Raw genomic sequence first — 16,926 nt, 5'->3', positions numbered from 1 at the left:
CAAACTTTGGGTCAGGAAAAAACAGAAAAAGTAGGTTATGTCGCTGACTAGCCTTTTTTCTCAACCATTTATAAGTGATAATTTTTGTGTTGTCCCATTTCAAAACAAACGAGAACGAGCTTTAAGAAGCAGTGGAGGACTATTTCAGTGGCTTCCAAAGTGATTTCCTGCCCATTTTTTCTTTGTAATTTCGGCCTCCACATACTTCCCAGAACAAAGTTTCTAACAAGCAAAGATGACCATGTCAGTTGTCTGCTGGACGGATAAAATGCTAAGCCCGTTACGGTGGGATGCAGCAGCCTTACCTCCCTCTGCACCTTCATGTTTCACGACTCCTACCACTCTGTCTTGGCTCAAGAAACACTCAGCCGCCGGTTATCTTCCCCTGCCTTCCTGCACCCCACACACACCCTCTCAACTCTGACTTTGTTCTGGCTACTGTTTTTCCTAGTGGCTCCTTTACAGCTTTGCTCTGGGACCACCTCATCGAGGAAGCATGCCGGGTGCACACTGAACCCCACTGCAAGATGCTCTGCTAGCATGCTCCCATAGTAACTAGCTTCTATTTCACTCTGCACTGGGTTTAAAACTGACCAGTCCTGTGTCCAGTCTGAAAGTAGGTCTCTTGAAACCAGGGGTTATGCCTCACTTATCTGCATATGTCCAACACAGACACTGACATGTTTTGGGATTCAATAAACCTACTCTATGTCTGAAGCAAAGATGGATGACTTCTTCCTTGCACACCCAAGGTAGTATGGTAGGTATTACTTAGGTTAATACGAGTTAACTTCTATTGAGCCAGAAAATGTGCTGGTACTTTACATATGTTACATTATTTATGTAATGTATGTAATTATTTATGTAACATATGTAAAGTACATTATTTATGTAACATACGTAAAGTACAAGGCCTCTCAGACTTGGCCTTCCACTCCCACCTCACTGACCTCAAGTCACGTGTTTGCTCTTGTTCTCTCTGATTAACCCCCCTGGTCTCCTTGCTACTCAGCAAACATATCAGACACACCCCCATTTATAAGCCCTTGAATTTGCTGTTCCTTCTGCTTAGAAAACCTTCTCCCAGATAGTCATAGGGCCAGCTCACTCACCTATGTGAGGACAGATTCAAACTTACCTTCTGTATAAGTACTGTGTACTAACTAATGGCATCACTGGAAACCCAAAAACAAACTACTGGGTACTATGCTCAGTACCTGGGTGACAGGATCAACTGTACCCCAAACCTCAGCATCATGCAATATACCCAGCTAACAAACCCAGAGAGGTACCCCCAGAATCTAAAATAAAAGTTGGAAATTATATATTAAAAAGTCACTTCCTAATTAGAACCTTCCCTGGCCATCTATCAAAAGTATTTTGATAATTTTCTGTCTTCCTCATTTGAAACAAGGCCAGGGATTTGGGCTGATACTTCATCCCTGGGATCTAAATCAGTGGCAGTACATAAAAGGTGCTTAAAGGTAATTATCGAAGGTGGCCACGTGCGGTGGCTCAGGCCTATAATCCCAGCACTTTGGGAGGCCAAAGCGAGCAGATCACTTGAGGTCAGGAGGTTGAGACTGGCCTGGCCAACATGGTGAAACCCAGTCTCTACAAAACATACAAAAATTAGCTAGGTATAGGGGCAGGCGCCTGTAATCCCACTATTGGGAGGCTGAGGCAGGAGAATTGCTTGAACCCAGGAGGTGGATGTTGCAGTGAACCAAGATCGCACCACTGCACTCCAGCCTGGGCAACGAATAGAGTGAGACTCTGTGTATGTGTGTGTGTGTGTGTGTGTACAGAATGATGAATTAGTGAAAGTCACTACTTATCCTTTATCTACCCTTCCTAGTCATCAGTGACAAATCTCTAAAATCACAACCCCGAAATTCCAAAAGCTGTTTTGCCATCGTGACCTAACTGTGCTCTTTCAACTAGCAAACCAAGTAGCTCCCAACTTCACAACACCTCAAATGGTATCAAGCAAACCAAATAAGGCATGGGGGTCTCGGAGTTCCAATATTTCTAATCTCTCAGAAGCATAGGGTTTGTCCCTTATACCTTACCTGGGCCACAGTGTAACCCAAGTGCAACACAAGTTATTTTTACAATGTACTTTTACAGCCCCTTCTTAGACACAATGATAGGAGCTGTTGGCTCTATTCAGCTCCATTCACCCTCCCCTAACCTCTCCACAGGTATCTTCAGCCATGTGGTCACCCTCTCGATTGCTACTGAAATGATAGAGTAGAACATGCAAAAGTCTACACATATCACCTGTGTGAGGAAGAACTGGAAGCTAAGACTCCTGATTTCTTTCATGAGATAAGTATAAGAAATGAAATGGCCTGTAGTAGGCCACCTGGACTCCTGGCGCCTCAGTCTGCTCTTCTCCGTGGTGGTGGGCATGGCTGAGAAGGGTGTCATGGAGTCCCATAAGAACTCTACCCATCTCCCATTTCTTGACATGATCTGGTAAATTATTTTACAGAATCATATACATGAAGTTTCAGTACATGTTCCCCCGCCCCCTTTTCTAAGCAGATCGCTACTCGTGAGTCCCTACAGCATTAAGATTTTGGTACTCACACTTGGTTGGCACTAATAATTGTCTACCTCAAAAATTCTATTTAAGAGAGAGAGGCAGTGAGTGAGAGAATATTTTCATTTCAGTAAATGTAGCTAGCACAATTTTGTGGGCAGCGGCACTCCAGCCTGAATCCTGTTAGGCCAGGCCAGTCCACACTGGCAATTAACTGTGCTGAATTAAAGAAGCCCTTGGCCACCTGCCTTGTGCATGCAACAAGTTCCTTTTTTTTTTAATCCTATTTATCTTCACAGTCATCTATTTGTGTCAAGAAAGGAAGCATATGAGCACAGCATCTGTTACTAGAGTGACACAATTACCAAATACTTCTATAAGGGAAAAAAATTCACAATAAATCCGGGTTAGTTGTCAGGTGTTTCAGAAGACAAAACATTAGTCTTTCAATCATGGTGTCTTGTTTAAGCTGAGCATATGGTGCTAACAGCAGAGAGGCACCAGCTCAGCCTGGTCGCTGACGGGCATAACGACCACAGAAATGTCACCTCCTCTAAATTGGCAGAGGAAAGCAGGTTTGTCTCCCCCAACCCAGCCCCTCCCTCCCTGTAATAAAGCAGGTACAAATTCAAGGGACTGCATCATTGCTGACTTTGTCCCAAGTGTTAGGACCCAAGTATATCCAATGGCAGGTATGGGAGAGTCCGTTACTTTTCCCAATAACTAATTTAGCAAAGATGTAAATAAATTCAAGCCAAAACAAACGGGTAATAATTCAAGGCAATTCATTATTCGTTATTTCCCCACTACCATTGAAAACTATGTAAGCTGAACGTCTAATTTGGGAAAATCCCTTACTTTTTCCACAATGAAATGTAGACATGTAGAAAACTAAAGGTGACCCTGTCAATATTGCAAATGTTACTTGTTTTACTTTTTTCTGGATACCATCAACAGGTCTATGGAATGCTTTCCTAAATGTGTATTACTTTTATGATTTAGTCTTTAGACTGGGGCGAGGGCAGAGAGAGAAGAGAGGAGAGAAGAGAGTGAGACAGGTGTTAGAGATTGAGACACCACATTACTCCCCAAGAGAAGTCACTGACAAACTGTAGGCAAGATACCGACTTGTTCCAGGGAAGCCCTGGCGTTCTCTATCTCCTGTCACTACTGCAACCTGGCCGACAGCGCTCCCGGCTTCGCTTCTGCTCTAGCCGGCTGCTGCCTCCGCGCCCCCGCCACGCGCCCAGGTGAGCCGCGCCAGGTGGCAGCGAGCCTTTACCTGCCAGGCTGCCCGGCCTCTGGAGGGTGGCCGTGGCATACAGCTCCTGCGAGTGCTTGCTGTACTGCTCGGACGCGTGGACCAGGCGCTTGGTGGGCGACAGGGTGGCGTACGTGCCGATGGTGGAGCTCAGCTGGTGGATGGGCGAGGAGGAGATGGTGGACTGCACGGTGGGGGGCGAGGTCACGCGGATCGGGGACAGGCCGGCCGAGGACACGACGATGTTGATGGGCGAGCTGGTGCTGTAGGACTTGGCCAGGCGGCTGGGCGACTGCTTGGGCGAGGAGCCGCGCGGCGCGGCGTAGGTGGCGCCCTCGGGGGCCGAGCCGCCGCGCTGCAGCTTGGTGGGCGAGCCGCCCTGGGGCGCGGCCAGTGGGGAGCCCCCGCGCGGCGGCGCGGGCAGCGTGGAGCTGGAGTAGTAGAGCGCGGCGGCGGCGGCGGCGGTAGGCGGCGCGTCGGGCAGGTGGAAGGCGCTGCCCAGGCTGGGCGCAAACGGCTCCCGCGGCGGCGGCGGCGGCGGCGGCGCGGGCTCGGGCCCCGCCAGGTGGCCGGCGCGGCTGGTCGTGCCCTGTGCCCGGGAGAGGAGAGAACACGCGCACTTAGCGAGGGAGAAGCACACGGCCCACACGGCCCACCCGGCCCAGCCCGGCCCCGAGAGTAGGGGCACACCGGGGATGCCGCGGGTGCCCGGCGGCTCTGCGAGCCCAGCTGTGCTCAGGACTGGACGCGAACCTGCGCCCTAGACTCTCCTGGGGCGGATTTCTTGTCCTGACACTGGCACAGGCCAGCTGACTACTGGAGGGAAGCCACGTTTGACAAATGAGACCTGTGTTTGCTTACATGTCGATGTTATTTCGGGAATAGCAGAAGCATCGCATTTGTCACATAAAGATTTTTAAAGGCCCCCCGACAGGGCAATCATGATCTCCCTGGTCGCAATCACGATCTGTTAGTTTTAATGAGATATTCGGGCAGTAAATCTTTTCCCGTCCCCCCACTCCCCACCCTTGCCCCAGGTCATTTCATTGGATACACTTTCTACCTCCGAGATTGGCCGAGTTACAAACTTATCTGGAGAGCATCAAGAATAAACATACTTCTTACGGTTTATTCTGTTGCGATTGTCGCGTGGATTCTTCTTTTTGGACAACGAAAAGTTAAACGGAGGGAAAAATATTAAGTCAGAATGAATTTGCTTCGTCTTTTCAGCATTAAAAAATTTCTAGAGGAATTAGAGCAATTGGAAATGAGAACACTAAAAAAGCCTCCCTTTTCTAGATTTTAACACTGGGCGCCCAATCTTTCAGCATCTTTCTCTCTCTAGCTCCCTTTAAGAGCCCCCTGCAGCTGTGTCTTCAAATTGAAAGCCATTCGCCTCTCATTTATTTACAAGAACACAAAAGACAACAAGGGCTGGGGAGGAGCTGGAGAGACAGTTGGAGGGGAAAGCACTTTCCTTGAATCTTGTCCAGAGACAAATTTGCATTCGAATGAAAACACTACATTGTCAGCCACTTCTGGGCAGGAGGTCTCAGATCTTCCAGGCTTTCCCGGGGGAGCAGAGGGGATTTTGAGAGCCTGCTGGTGTGAAAAGGGAATAGGATTGCACACAGGGTTGGAGAGAAGCTGGGAAGGAGGGTTTTGAAAGGAGGGGTGGGAGGTGGGTGGGGAGGAAGACTCCAGAGAGATGGAGAGAAGGGAGGAAGAGAAGATTGAACAGATGCTAGCCATTAAAAGTTTCAATTATGCCTCTCTACCCATTTTGGAATGGCAATTGGCAAATAATAGACTGGGCACTTTTGGTGCACATACACAGGCATTCGAAATTTCATCTGGGATGTCAAGTTCAGATGCAGATCTGAGGGAGTTAATTGAGCAACATCAAAATTCTCTATTAGGAGTAGCCTGGCATAGGAGGTAGATAAACACTTTGGTGAGAGACATTCTCTATGCAGAGTGTGTGTATGTGTATGCATATGTATTTATGCACCGTGCATATATTTTAAATATTCTCATACACACATGCAATCCATAAAGCAATTATTTTAACTTTAAGAGTGAAAGTAAAATGTAAGTTTCATGAGTTTATTCAATGATGTGTCCCCAGCAACTAGAACAGGGCCTGATTCCTAGCAGAGACTCCAGGAATATTTGTGGAATGGTTCCTCAAGTTAGTCTCAAGGCTGTGAAGATCTTACATGTGGAGGATGGGGGACAAACACTACAGATGTGGGTGTGCTTACTCTGAACCCCAGAGAAATAGTCCAGCTTCATCCAGAGTCATCCAGGGGGTGGCTGTGATGCAATTTTGCTTCTCTCCCAGTGGCAGCTCTGAGCATGAAACATGTATTAAATAGATTGGGTTTCTAAAATCTAGCTGTATATTATAATCTCCAGGGGAGCTTTAAAAAAAACCTCAATACTCATGACTTATCATTGCCATTTAATTCAGTATCCCTGAAGGTGAGACCCATAGGTCAGGTTTTTTGGGAAGCTCAGCAGGTGATTTCACTGTGCAACCAAGTATGAGTCCCAGGTCCCCCCTAGAGCAGTGGTTTTCAGCTGCAGCATCATTGTGGATGGTCTTTTCAGCATTAACAAACAAAATTCTAGAGGAAACCCCATCGTAAACTGAACAAACTCTGGGGCAGGGGCCAAAGGATCTGGGTTCTAACCAGTACTCCGGGTGATGATGGTGCTGGTCAAAGTTTGCCAATGCCGCTCCCGAAGACACTTGGATTTGGAGGGTGAGGAGTGGGCCCCAGAGTCTGCATTTCTAACAGTCTCCCAGAGCAGACAGATGCTGCTGCTTTGAGAACTACCACTAAGCTGCAGACATTTTTCTTCTGAAGCTCTACCAGGGTTCCCTATCAACTGGGGCCTGAGCAACACTCAGCCATGCAGAACACAGCTGGCAAGTGATGGAAAAGCGTCCGACAAAAATTTCTGAAATCCCTTCCCACAGGAACACAATGAGAAGAAAGAACCCTTTCTCTAAGGTTTCAGGAGCACTCCCTGCTCCCTGTTTACAACAAAACAAAAACTTGTTGTTATATCTCGGATATGTAACGTTAATAAAACAACCTTAGAGTACGCCAATGATACCATTACCAAATAGCATAATTTTAAAGAAATACTAACTAAAGCATACCAATGTAAATGAGAATATTAAGTCAGGATTCATTCTAATATCTAAATATTAGAGCAACACGTATCCTGTGAAAACCTTAATAATTTTTACAAATATTTTATTTTTCTTGTAATCTGTCAAAACATCTAGTCTCAGGAGTACTAAGTGCTGAATATGACTGTCTCCTATGTTTTCTGAAACGGACCCCAAATCTGTAGAAGCCTTGAGAACCGCCACATGAGCTGCAGACATTTTGAAAAGCTATAGCAACCAATTTGAAAGTCTTTTAGATATTATAGGATCTTGGTAAAACTGTGCTAACAATTTTGGCATGAATAAAGGAAAACTATAAACAATAAAATTTTATATACTGTTTAACATAGTAAGTGGTGTTGTCCACTATGTACTAAAATGCAATTCCAAAAAAGCCTCCCGAATCCATTTGTGTAAGAAGCCATCGTCAATTAGAGCGCCTTCTCAGGAGCATCAGCTACACTGGTTGAGTTAGCAGCAGTGCTTTCTACAATGTAGAGAATGTTCCCAATCTGTACTGCTCAATATGGCACCGCTGAACACACCGGCCGATTGACAGCTTGAAATGTGGCTAATCAGCTGAGGAACTTTAGTACACACTTAACTTTAATTAAGTTAAACATACACAAATGACTAGCGGCCACCTTCTTGGACAGCACAGTTGTCTAAGCCCCTCTGCAGTTTACAATAAATAATCCAAGAGGTGCTATACTCCATTCCAATGGCTTTTAGAGTAATAAATGCCTAAGAACTAGTCTTTGGCTAAACAGAGGAATTTGTTTTGTAGCATCATTTAAATAAAAACAAAATTTAGGGGAGCCTCTTTTCACCCTTGTGCTTATGTTTTCTTTCATTACCGAATTTGATTTAGTAACTCTTTGTCAGTTAAGGATACCTGAGGCTGTCATTCAAGCCTGTTGTACAATCATAGGATAGTTTATTACTACCCATCGTTGCATTAGAAATAATCGAAACACATTTCAACACATATAGAATTATATTCTTTGTCACTCACTAGTGTCACGAAAGTTCAATTCTACCATAAAAGTATGTTAGCACTATAAAGCTGCAAATCTGATTTAAAAGTTAGAATTCAAATAAAGTTTCATTTTCCTTTTTTAAACTAAAAACACACTGCTTCTTTGGGGATATTTGGAAATGTGTGTACATGCAAAGACAGTTGAAATAATTTTTTATTGATGTGTGACTCTGAAAATAAAAATAATGATATAACAAATTTAGATATACTTGCAACAGATTGGACCCCATCCTTGGTCACACAATCTAGGCTGTTGGCAGAGACAATTCTTGACTCTGTCTTCATTCTCAGCTCTTTGGATCAGTCTCAGACTGGTGGGCAACTTTATTTATCTTTCCCACTCCTTCAAAATGAGGAACCCATTTATGAGAAATGGACAAGGAAGCAGGATGTTCACAGACAAACAACCCCATCAAGGAGATGTTCTGATTAAACAGTTTCTGATAGGCAGAGTGTGGTGTACATTAAGTGTAGTTCAGTTCTTGTTTCCCTTATGGGAAATTTTTCAAGAAAAATATGGAACATTAACTCATCAAAGCTATTACAAACTATTTTATCTGTATACATATGTTTAAGATGGGTCAGATTTAGGATATATTTGGGGTCACAATTTTTACATTACATGGTGTGTGTGTGTGTGTGTGTGTGTGTGTGTACTTAGTGGTATATTGAGGCCTCCTGTGTAATTGTAGATGCATTTATACCTATTTTATAGAACTGTTTAAGGGGAGGATGTATTTACAAAGTACAGTAGAAAAAATATTGAAATGGGAAGTTAGGGAATATGTACATTATTCCAACAGCCATTAATTAACAGTACTCAAGTTTGATGTATGCATTTACTCACTGACTCAATAAACCATTAACAAGAGCCTACTACAGTCTGGGCATCCCTACTCTGAAAATCCAAAATCTGAAATCCAAAAATCCCAAACATTTTGAGCACTGACATGAATGTCACAGTAGAAAATTCTACACCTGACACCTTTGCTTCCTGATGGTTTAATGTATATAAACTTTGTTTCACGTACAATATTATTTAAAATGTCATATAAATTAACCTTCAGGCTATGAGTTACGTATGAAATACAAATGAATTTCGTCTTTAGACTTGGGGGGTCCCATCCCCAAGATATCTCATTACGGATATTCAAGTATTCTAAAATCGCCCCCCAAATATCTGAAATCCAAAACACTTCTGATCCCCTGCATTTCAAACAAGGGATGCTCGACCTGTCTATACCATGTTCAAATGAAGAGTTTATTTTTGAAGAGCTCTCAACAATTCCCTTATATGGAGTATTTTTACTTTGATGTTATTTTGGAGATCTATCGATGACGTATTTTTGTTGTACAGCATACTGTCTGGCTCACAATGAAGACACTGTTCTTTGGGGGAGTAGGAGCCCCTGAGAATATGGCACTTTTCAACCAGAAAGTGGCACTGGTCTTAGTGCCGAGGACATTTGCTTCCAGATTCTTTCACGCTGAATCTTCTACGGAGGGAGTCGGAATGGCAGAGGAGTCATAAGGGGACAATTCTCAGAACTTGAAAATTTATTCAGTTCTCATTCTCTGGGGATCTGGCAGTGCAAACAAAACAAAACAAATCCCCCCAATGCTTATATCCAGTTAACAAGAGACTTGACAGCCTGTAATCTCTAAGGAATCTTGACTTCCAATCATGAGTAAGCCCTGTCACTAAGCAAAAGCACATTTTATAAAGCAGGCCCATGATTTATAAGCAGTCCTGTGAAGATGCATTTAGACCTGCCAAGTTTTCTTAAATTGTCAGCAAGGCCCCCAGTTCTGGGACAGGAGGCATATTTGCCCAGGATGCTGGGCAGCCGAGCCGACAGTGTCAGGAATGGAGAACTGGAGCCCTTGTTTTGTGGCTTCCCTGAGTCCAGCTTTACGGGATCAGCAGTCTGCTCCCCCATTCACTGTATTCATCCCTTTCTGTTTTCCTGGGATTACAATCAGACTGGCAAACCTAGTTGCTAATGATGTCTTCCTTTTCCAGATAATATTGGCTGGTGGCACCTAAGGTCACCGCAGGGAGCAGTGTGCCCAGGCAAGCACAGGGTTATGACAGGTGCAGCTGGGGAGCACATTCAGAGGAAGGCACAGGCCACAGGGCCAGGGCCACAGAGGAGTCAAAACACAAATGTGGCCATGGACTGGGATGTGGGAGGAAGACACTGGAGCTTGTGTGTGAGGAAGATGTCTCAATGCAGAGTGGTTTAAGTTGTGACAGGGCCATGAGAAAGTAAAAGCAATGACAAAGTGTAATCCTTCAGTGAGTTAAGAAAGGCAGGATCAATCCTGCATAATAAAAAACAGGGCATGGCTTAAAGATGACATCTTCAAAGAAGTCTGTTTCTACTGAAAGCACTCTGGTAAGGTAACTTAATCACACCAGCTCTGTGCTGCTGATTAACAGTTTTCAGAAATTGTTGCACTTTCCTAGTGTAAGTTTGTCTAGAGCTTTGGGCTTGTGCACAAAGACAGACAAGGCGATTTACTCTCACAACTTTGAAACATGAAGAAATCACCAACTCCAAAATGCAAACAATCATATTTAGGACTATATGAGATGTTCCTATAATACAGCGCAGTTAAAACAAATCTACCTCCCCAAATAAGTTGTGTGCCTTGAACTTACTCCCTGGGATGTAATGAATTTGCCTGAGCACGTGCACCATTGCTCAAACAATGTTGACAAGTTTTCTTTTCAAATCATCTTCCAAAGGAATGGCATTCTTTAATTCCAAAGGAAGAAAACTCTGGTACTGTGAGAAAAGTTTGATTTTGGCAATAACTAAATAAAATCATCCAGGGCCTTGTGTGATGATTCTCTTGAGGGGTGCTGGCTTTGGTAAAAGCTAGTGTGTAACATAAGAGAAGAGACAGCGTCTATGCACAGTTTATACACCTTCCCCGAAGTCATCACCACTGGCATCATTACTGTTGGTGAGGAAAGAAGGGCTGGGTTTACCTGGTGGTGATATCCCACTGACACTGAAAGGTGGTGTCCACGACAAACTGAACTTAAGTAACTAAAAACCCAAGGTTCTTGGAAGAAATTCCTTTCCTCAGATGGGAACATCCCAATCCAAAAGACCATAAAAGCAACTATCTCCCTGGAAACAATAATAGAAACCACCCTCACTGCTTTCTTTCTGCCCAAGGGTCCCAAAATTATGGAGGATGGGGAGGGAACGAACAAGAGAGAAAGCGAGAGAGAGAAATTTTGCATATTATTTTGTCTTGGCCAGTGCAGTTAGAAGGCGGTGGCCATGGATTCGTTTTCCCCAGGTCTCTAAGTCACAAGTGCAAACATGGTGACGTAGGTTTTTGCATCTTTGAGTACTGATTTTTCCTTCCCTTTGACCTCCCTTTAATGAAAGTTGATTAGGATCATTATCAGTAAATGTTCTGAAAAGTATTTCATATGGCCATTTCTGTGGTCTACCAGTGGAGAGAAAATAGAAAAGAAATAAACAATGACTTAAGTATCTTATAAATTTATCTTAAAGAATACGTAAGGAGAGATTTCTTGATGGAAACTCTTTCTTAAAACCTACATGAGCACTGGCAAAAACATACTACACAGAACTGTATTTCAGCAAGAGGCTCATTTAATATAACTGCAATAGCCCAAATATTTGCTCAGAAGAGAAAATGTTACAGCAAAACACATATACACCCTCCCTGCCATAAGAAATGTTTCCATTATTGAAACCAAACTAAATATACTTATCCTCAAGAGAAAATGGAGAGAAAAGATTTGAAAGCAAAGCAAGGAATAGGGATGCACAACAGAGAGTCATCCTAAAACTATCTTAAAAACAAATATTCTGCCACTTTCCTGCAAATATGTCAAGGAAAATATGTGAAACAATATGAATTCTCTTCTAAATGTTGCATAATGTATACATTTACGTTAAAAATATCTCAGCAATTTTTGTGTTTTCCAAATTTATTGGTAACTTTTCTCTGCAGGTTTTACCTAACAACAACTTATTTCATAATTAAGCAGATGGGAATGAAATTGTACTAGCTGTCTTTACCACCCTCTTTATTCAACACTCAAGACAGAGGTGCTTAAAGGAAACTTGCTCCTCCTTCAACTTCCCCATCCCCTCGGCCTTCACATCCACCTGCATGAGTGTGTACCAATAAGCAATGTTCCAAACACAATGAACCCATTTCCTTCTGAAAGAAGTGAGCAGATGTTGTATTTATGATTATGATATAGCATTAATGAGGACTTTAAAGACATAAAAGTCAGCACAACATTAAATAGATAAGCCAGATCAAAAAGAAATGGAAATTTTGTTTCTCAAAAAGGGTATTGCTTTTCTAGAACACCTACCACTGTTCAGTTTTACTTTAGAGATCTATCATTCAATTCTTAATTTCTTACAGCAAGCAGGTCATTTCCCTAAGATTGTGGTTGTGTACATTGTTCAATTCTATTGGAGAATATGCAAAGATTTTGAAATTTTTAGGCTTGTGTACTCCTTTGTCAGTGCTCTGTCTACAGATATATATTTTTATATTTCTTGTATAGTTTTTTTGTTTGAGGGACAAAATGCTTGGCGAAACTGTTTTATGTGTGGACATGGGGCAAAACTAACATGTTTAGAGTTGGTTTTTGGCTCCTTTTTGCCAGAAGTTTTGTATTTAGCATTTGATATAATCCAATGGAAATTTTATGGGAGTGGAAGAAGGAAGAACCTGGAGGATAGCCAACTCTTTATCTTCTACCCACCCACAAACCTGCACAGAATAATTACAAAACAACAGGCTGGTGCTGGCAGAACCTGATGGATATCTGGTGAACCTTGGGTCAACTGTGAGGGATATGAAGGCAAGTCTTGCAACATTCTCACTCTTGCAGCAGGGCAGTCTAATAGGAAGAAACAGACTTAAATGCAACTAACTATAGGATATCACTTATTATATGACAGAGTAATGTTTTTAACACATAAGGTAGATCATGCTGTTCCTCTGCTTGAAATTCTCTACTGGTTCCTGACTTCACTCCTGGTAACAAATGGAATCCTACCAATGACTGTGGGGTTTCCCATCACCTCACAACTCCTGCAGCCCACTGTAGCCACCCTGGCATACTTGCTGCCCTGTCAGCATGCCAGGCTGTCCCATCCCGGGGCCACTGCATTTGCTGTGCAGAGGGGGCCACATAGCTTCCTTCCTCTTCTCCATGTCTTTGCCCAAACGTCTCCTCGAGGTCCCTATCATGCTGCACTCCCCCATGCACTTTGGATCTTGCTGACCCTAGTCTGTATCCATTTCCTTCCCATAGAAACCACCACTTTCTAATGTACTGTGCAATTTACTTATTTGCTGGGCTGATTTTCTGAGTCTCCATCCCTGCTGCTAGAATAGAAGTTCCTTGAGGACTGGGATCGTGTCTACTTTCTTTACTTCTCCATCCCATGCACATAGACTTATGGCATCAATTGGCACATGATAAACGTCTTGAACGCATCAAAGAATAACCTGGAAACACAAAGGTGAAGGTTGACCTCGAAGAAGAAGGGGTCTGTGGAGGGGTGACCTACACAACTTGTTTAGAGGCTCGGGCAGGAGCTTGCAGCATAGCTGAGCAGAGTGCTGGCAGTGGGGAAAGGATATCTATAAGTTAGCTCAGGTCACTTTCTAGAATGGCCTTGAAGTCCCAATGGGAAGGGTAGTCCACTCTCTCTCCTGTGGACCAGCTCCATGAATCATCCAAAGTCTCAGAAGAATGATGTTAAAGAATTTTAGCTGGAGTGATGTCAGAGAACAAATATTTTTTGGCAATATGGGTGGCTTACAGCTTGACTTTTGGGTTGATGAGCTGGGGCAATGCAGGTTACACACATATCATCAGGGCCTGTTGTAGATCCTGGTGATGATCACTGAATAAGCATTTATTATGCTGAATAGAGATTTTTAAATACTGAATTAGAATCTTTGAGCATGTATAATACTCCTTTGAAATTACATTTAAATTTATGAACCAGATAAAAAGATCATTGCTTTGCTTTAGAATTACATAGTTTTTTAGACAAAAAAATAGAATATTTTTGTTTTGACTGATTATTGACCATACTCACTTGGCCTGACATCTGTTAGCCATAGTTTGAATTATATTAAGCCTTGTAGCAATTTATTGTTACAGGATATTGTAAAAATTAACCTAGGCTTGAAGGAGTAAGATTTAACACTGATCAGAATTTTGAAAAGAAAACTATCGCACCACTCAAATACAGGGATCTGAACAATAGTGTCATTATTGGAATGGAATGTGGCCTCCCTTCTCTCAGGGCTATAACACTAAAAGCAGAGTGAAAACGCTGGCTTATTTGTTGAACGTTTCTCTGACATTACATTGAAGTCACAGGCACTACAGAATATTCAATAGGCATGTCTTTCATACTTCAGCACACAGCTAAAGTAAATTATAGTAGCAATATCTACCACTGAGCTAAATAAATGAGATATTCCACAATGGTTTCCCTTCTGTTAGTGGAGTGAATTAGAACATTTCAACTCCTGGTTTGATTATTCAGACTTGTGCATTCTACCCACTGCCACGGAAGTGAGTCTACCAGTAACATTTGCCTCATACTTAAGTTATATCTTTGAACATTTACATTTATCGATGTCTTCAAACCATAACTCTGATGACTTCAGATACAGAGCTTTGATGTCTTTATGACTTAGTAACCTTTTCTGATTAAACTTTAAAGCAACTTTGAATGTGGGTGGAGGGACAGGCCCTTTATCTCAGTGGAATGTTTTATCAGTTCCTCTCACCCACATTCCTATCATTCAGCAGTGTGAGAAGGTAAAACTTACAAAGCCACTGATGAAGAAGGATGTTTCTTGAAGAAGGTAACCATATTTTAAAAATTGTTTCTGGCACAATAATTTAACGTTAGTAGTGGTAATCCAAATAAACTTTCAGCTCCTGCTTCAATAATGTGAATGTCACATAAATGAGCACGTAGTAATGCCTGCACCAGGCTGTTAACCCTCTTTGCCTCTCACCTCTGCATTCATTTCTTGAAGCCATGTGGCCTGACAGGTGCTTTTGATACAAAGATGAAAAAAGTCCTGTCCTCAAGTAGCTTTCAGTTTAGTTAGTGAAATGCACAGATGGATAACATCAATAAATTGGTAAAAGAGATGGGTTCAGGGGTCACAGAGCCAGTGGTGCATAATGAGCATTTCAGAGGAAGGGTTCCTAGAAGAGACAGTGCCCAATAAATGCAAAAGGGCTGAAACTAACTTTGTCAGCTGAAAACGGTGTGGGGCTTTCAGTTCTTCAGAAGCAAAAGCACAGAAGTTAAAAGAGCTTATGTTGTTGAAAATAAGCTTAAAACAAGATAGCCTTCCAATAAATCAACTCTGGTGGGATGATCAAAATTATACTCTGGTGGGTATCTCAAAATTATAAAAACTAAAATATTAGCATGCTCTCTCTCCTCTCTTCTATATAACACCATTTACATCTTTCTTGAAAAAAAATTATTTCCAGATAGGTAGCGGCTTCTTTTTACCAAGAGTTGGTTTTAACTGCAGCTAATGTATTTGTGCAGTGAAACTGTAAGATCAAGCACATGCCTTAAAGAAACAATTGAGAGCACATTTAAAAATCCGACTTCACAAAATGTAGCTATGCCTAAACTCATCACAATTATTTTCCAAACAGTTCTGTTTACCTGATTACACATTTATAGTATATTTCTTTATATTTATATCAAAAACCCAAAGAGGAATCCCATGCTTTTTTTTAGGAGACACAATACTCTATTTTTTTCCGAGTACACTCACAAACTCAGAATGTGTATCAATTGATATCACATATAGACATAGAGGGACTAACTAGATGGACACTGACATAGTCACACAGGGAAACACATATAAGACAGGTACAGCTGAACAACACATAGATATTTCTAAAGAAAATGTTTGTAACTTAGCATTACTCTATAATTGTACTTTATTATTTCTTTCCTTCATTCACAGCACCAAAGGGCATTTCCCTCAAGTTGAGGAACACACAGACAAAAAGGCAGGCTGGGCCTCCACATCCACTGCATGCCCGTTCCCCACCTGTCCCCTTGGAGTCCACTGACACCAAACAGCACCGGGTACCTACCTGGCTGAAGCTCTGGCCCGCAGCTCGGGCTTGTGTGCCTCGGGCCGGGAGCTGTGAAGGGGTGCTTTCCCCCAGGGCCAGGGTCTGGTTGCTATGGTAGCTGGCCGGATACTGGAAAGACCCTTCAGGTTTGGAATTGAGCTGAAGTGCACTCTGGGAGAGCAGGCTGGGCCCTGCATTGAAAGTCATTTAGAACAGTCAGTGACAGTCTCAGTGAAGCAGAAATGACATGTATTATTTATTGAGAGTAGCCTAGAATTATCACATGCACATGATTCCAGCCATCCACGCTTAAAATTCTGAGAACTAAAATGACCATATAATTTGACTCCAGCTCTCAAATGATATTTTTTTTTTTTTTTTTTTTTTTTTTTTTTTTTGGTGGTGGTTTAAAAGTTCTCAAAGGAGTAGATTTTTCAAATGATCTCATCCTGACCTACATAGAGACATTTCTTATGAGACAAATTAGTTAATCAAGTAGTTATTTTGGGATCAGACAATATCATGAAATAATGTAAAACTCTACTTTTCGGTACCTGTTAATTTCGCTGATATAATTATATCTCCTACTTAATGATTGAGATGCTAAAACACTCGAAACCTTCCAATCACTGACAAATTCTATTGTATAAATAGTGATATAATACCTCAGTGCCTGAAGGGTAGACAGTGTTTAAAATATTAATAGCTCTTTGTACAATGTGGAATTCACCGT

General features: G+C 42.3%; 2 protein-coding genes across 5 annotated transcripts in view; both read right to left on the bottom strand.

Annotated features, from left to right (window-relative positions):
- Positions 1-16,926, bottom strand: part of CTNND2 (catenin delta 2) — a 935,738-nt gene that overhangs the window by 410,517 nt on the left and 508,295 nt on the right. For all 4 annotated transcript variants that reach the window (XM_050794061.1, XM_050794059.1, XM_050794060.1 and 1 more), the window contains 2 exons: positions 16,212-16,384; positions 3,831-4,398 (listed from right to left, as the gene is read on the bottom strand). In XM_050794061.1, coding sequence (XP_050650018.1) covers positions 3,831-4,398; positions 16,212-16,384 — 741 coding nt within the window. The remainder of the gene's footprint in view (positions 1-3,830; positions 4,399-16,211; positions 16,385-16,926) is intronic.
- DAP (death associated protein) overlaps positions 1-16,926 on the bottom strand; it is an 840,643-nt gene that overhangs the window by 706,753 nt on the left and 116,964 nt on the right. The window lies entirely within an intron of this gene.

The sequence above is a fragment of the Macaca thibetana genome, chromosome 6 (assembly GCF_024542745.1).
Source record: "Macaca thibetana thibetana isolate TM-01 chromosome 6, ASM2454274v1, whole genome shotgun sequence".
Taxonomy (NCBI): domain Eukaryota; kingdom Metazoa; phylum Chordata; class Mammalia; order Primates; family Cercopithecidae; genus Macaca; species Macaca thibetana.
This window is presented reverse-complemented; position numbering and strand designations above follow the sequence as displayed.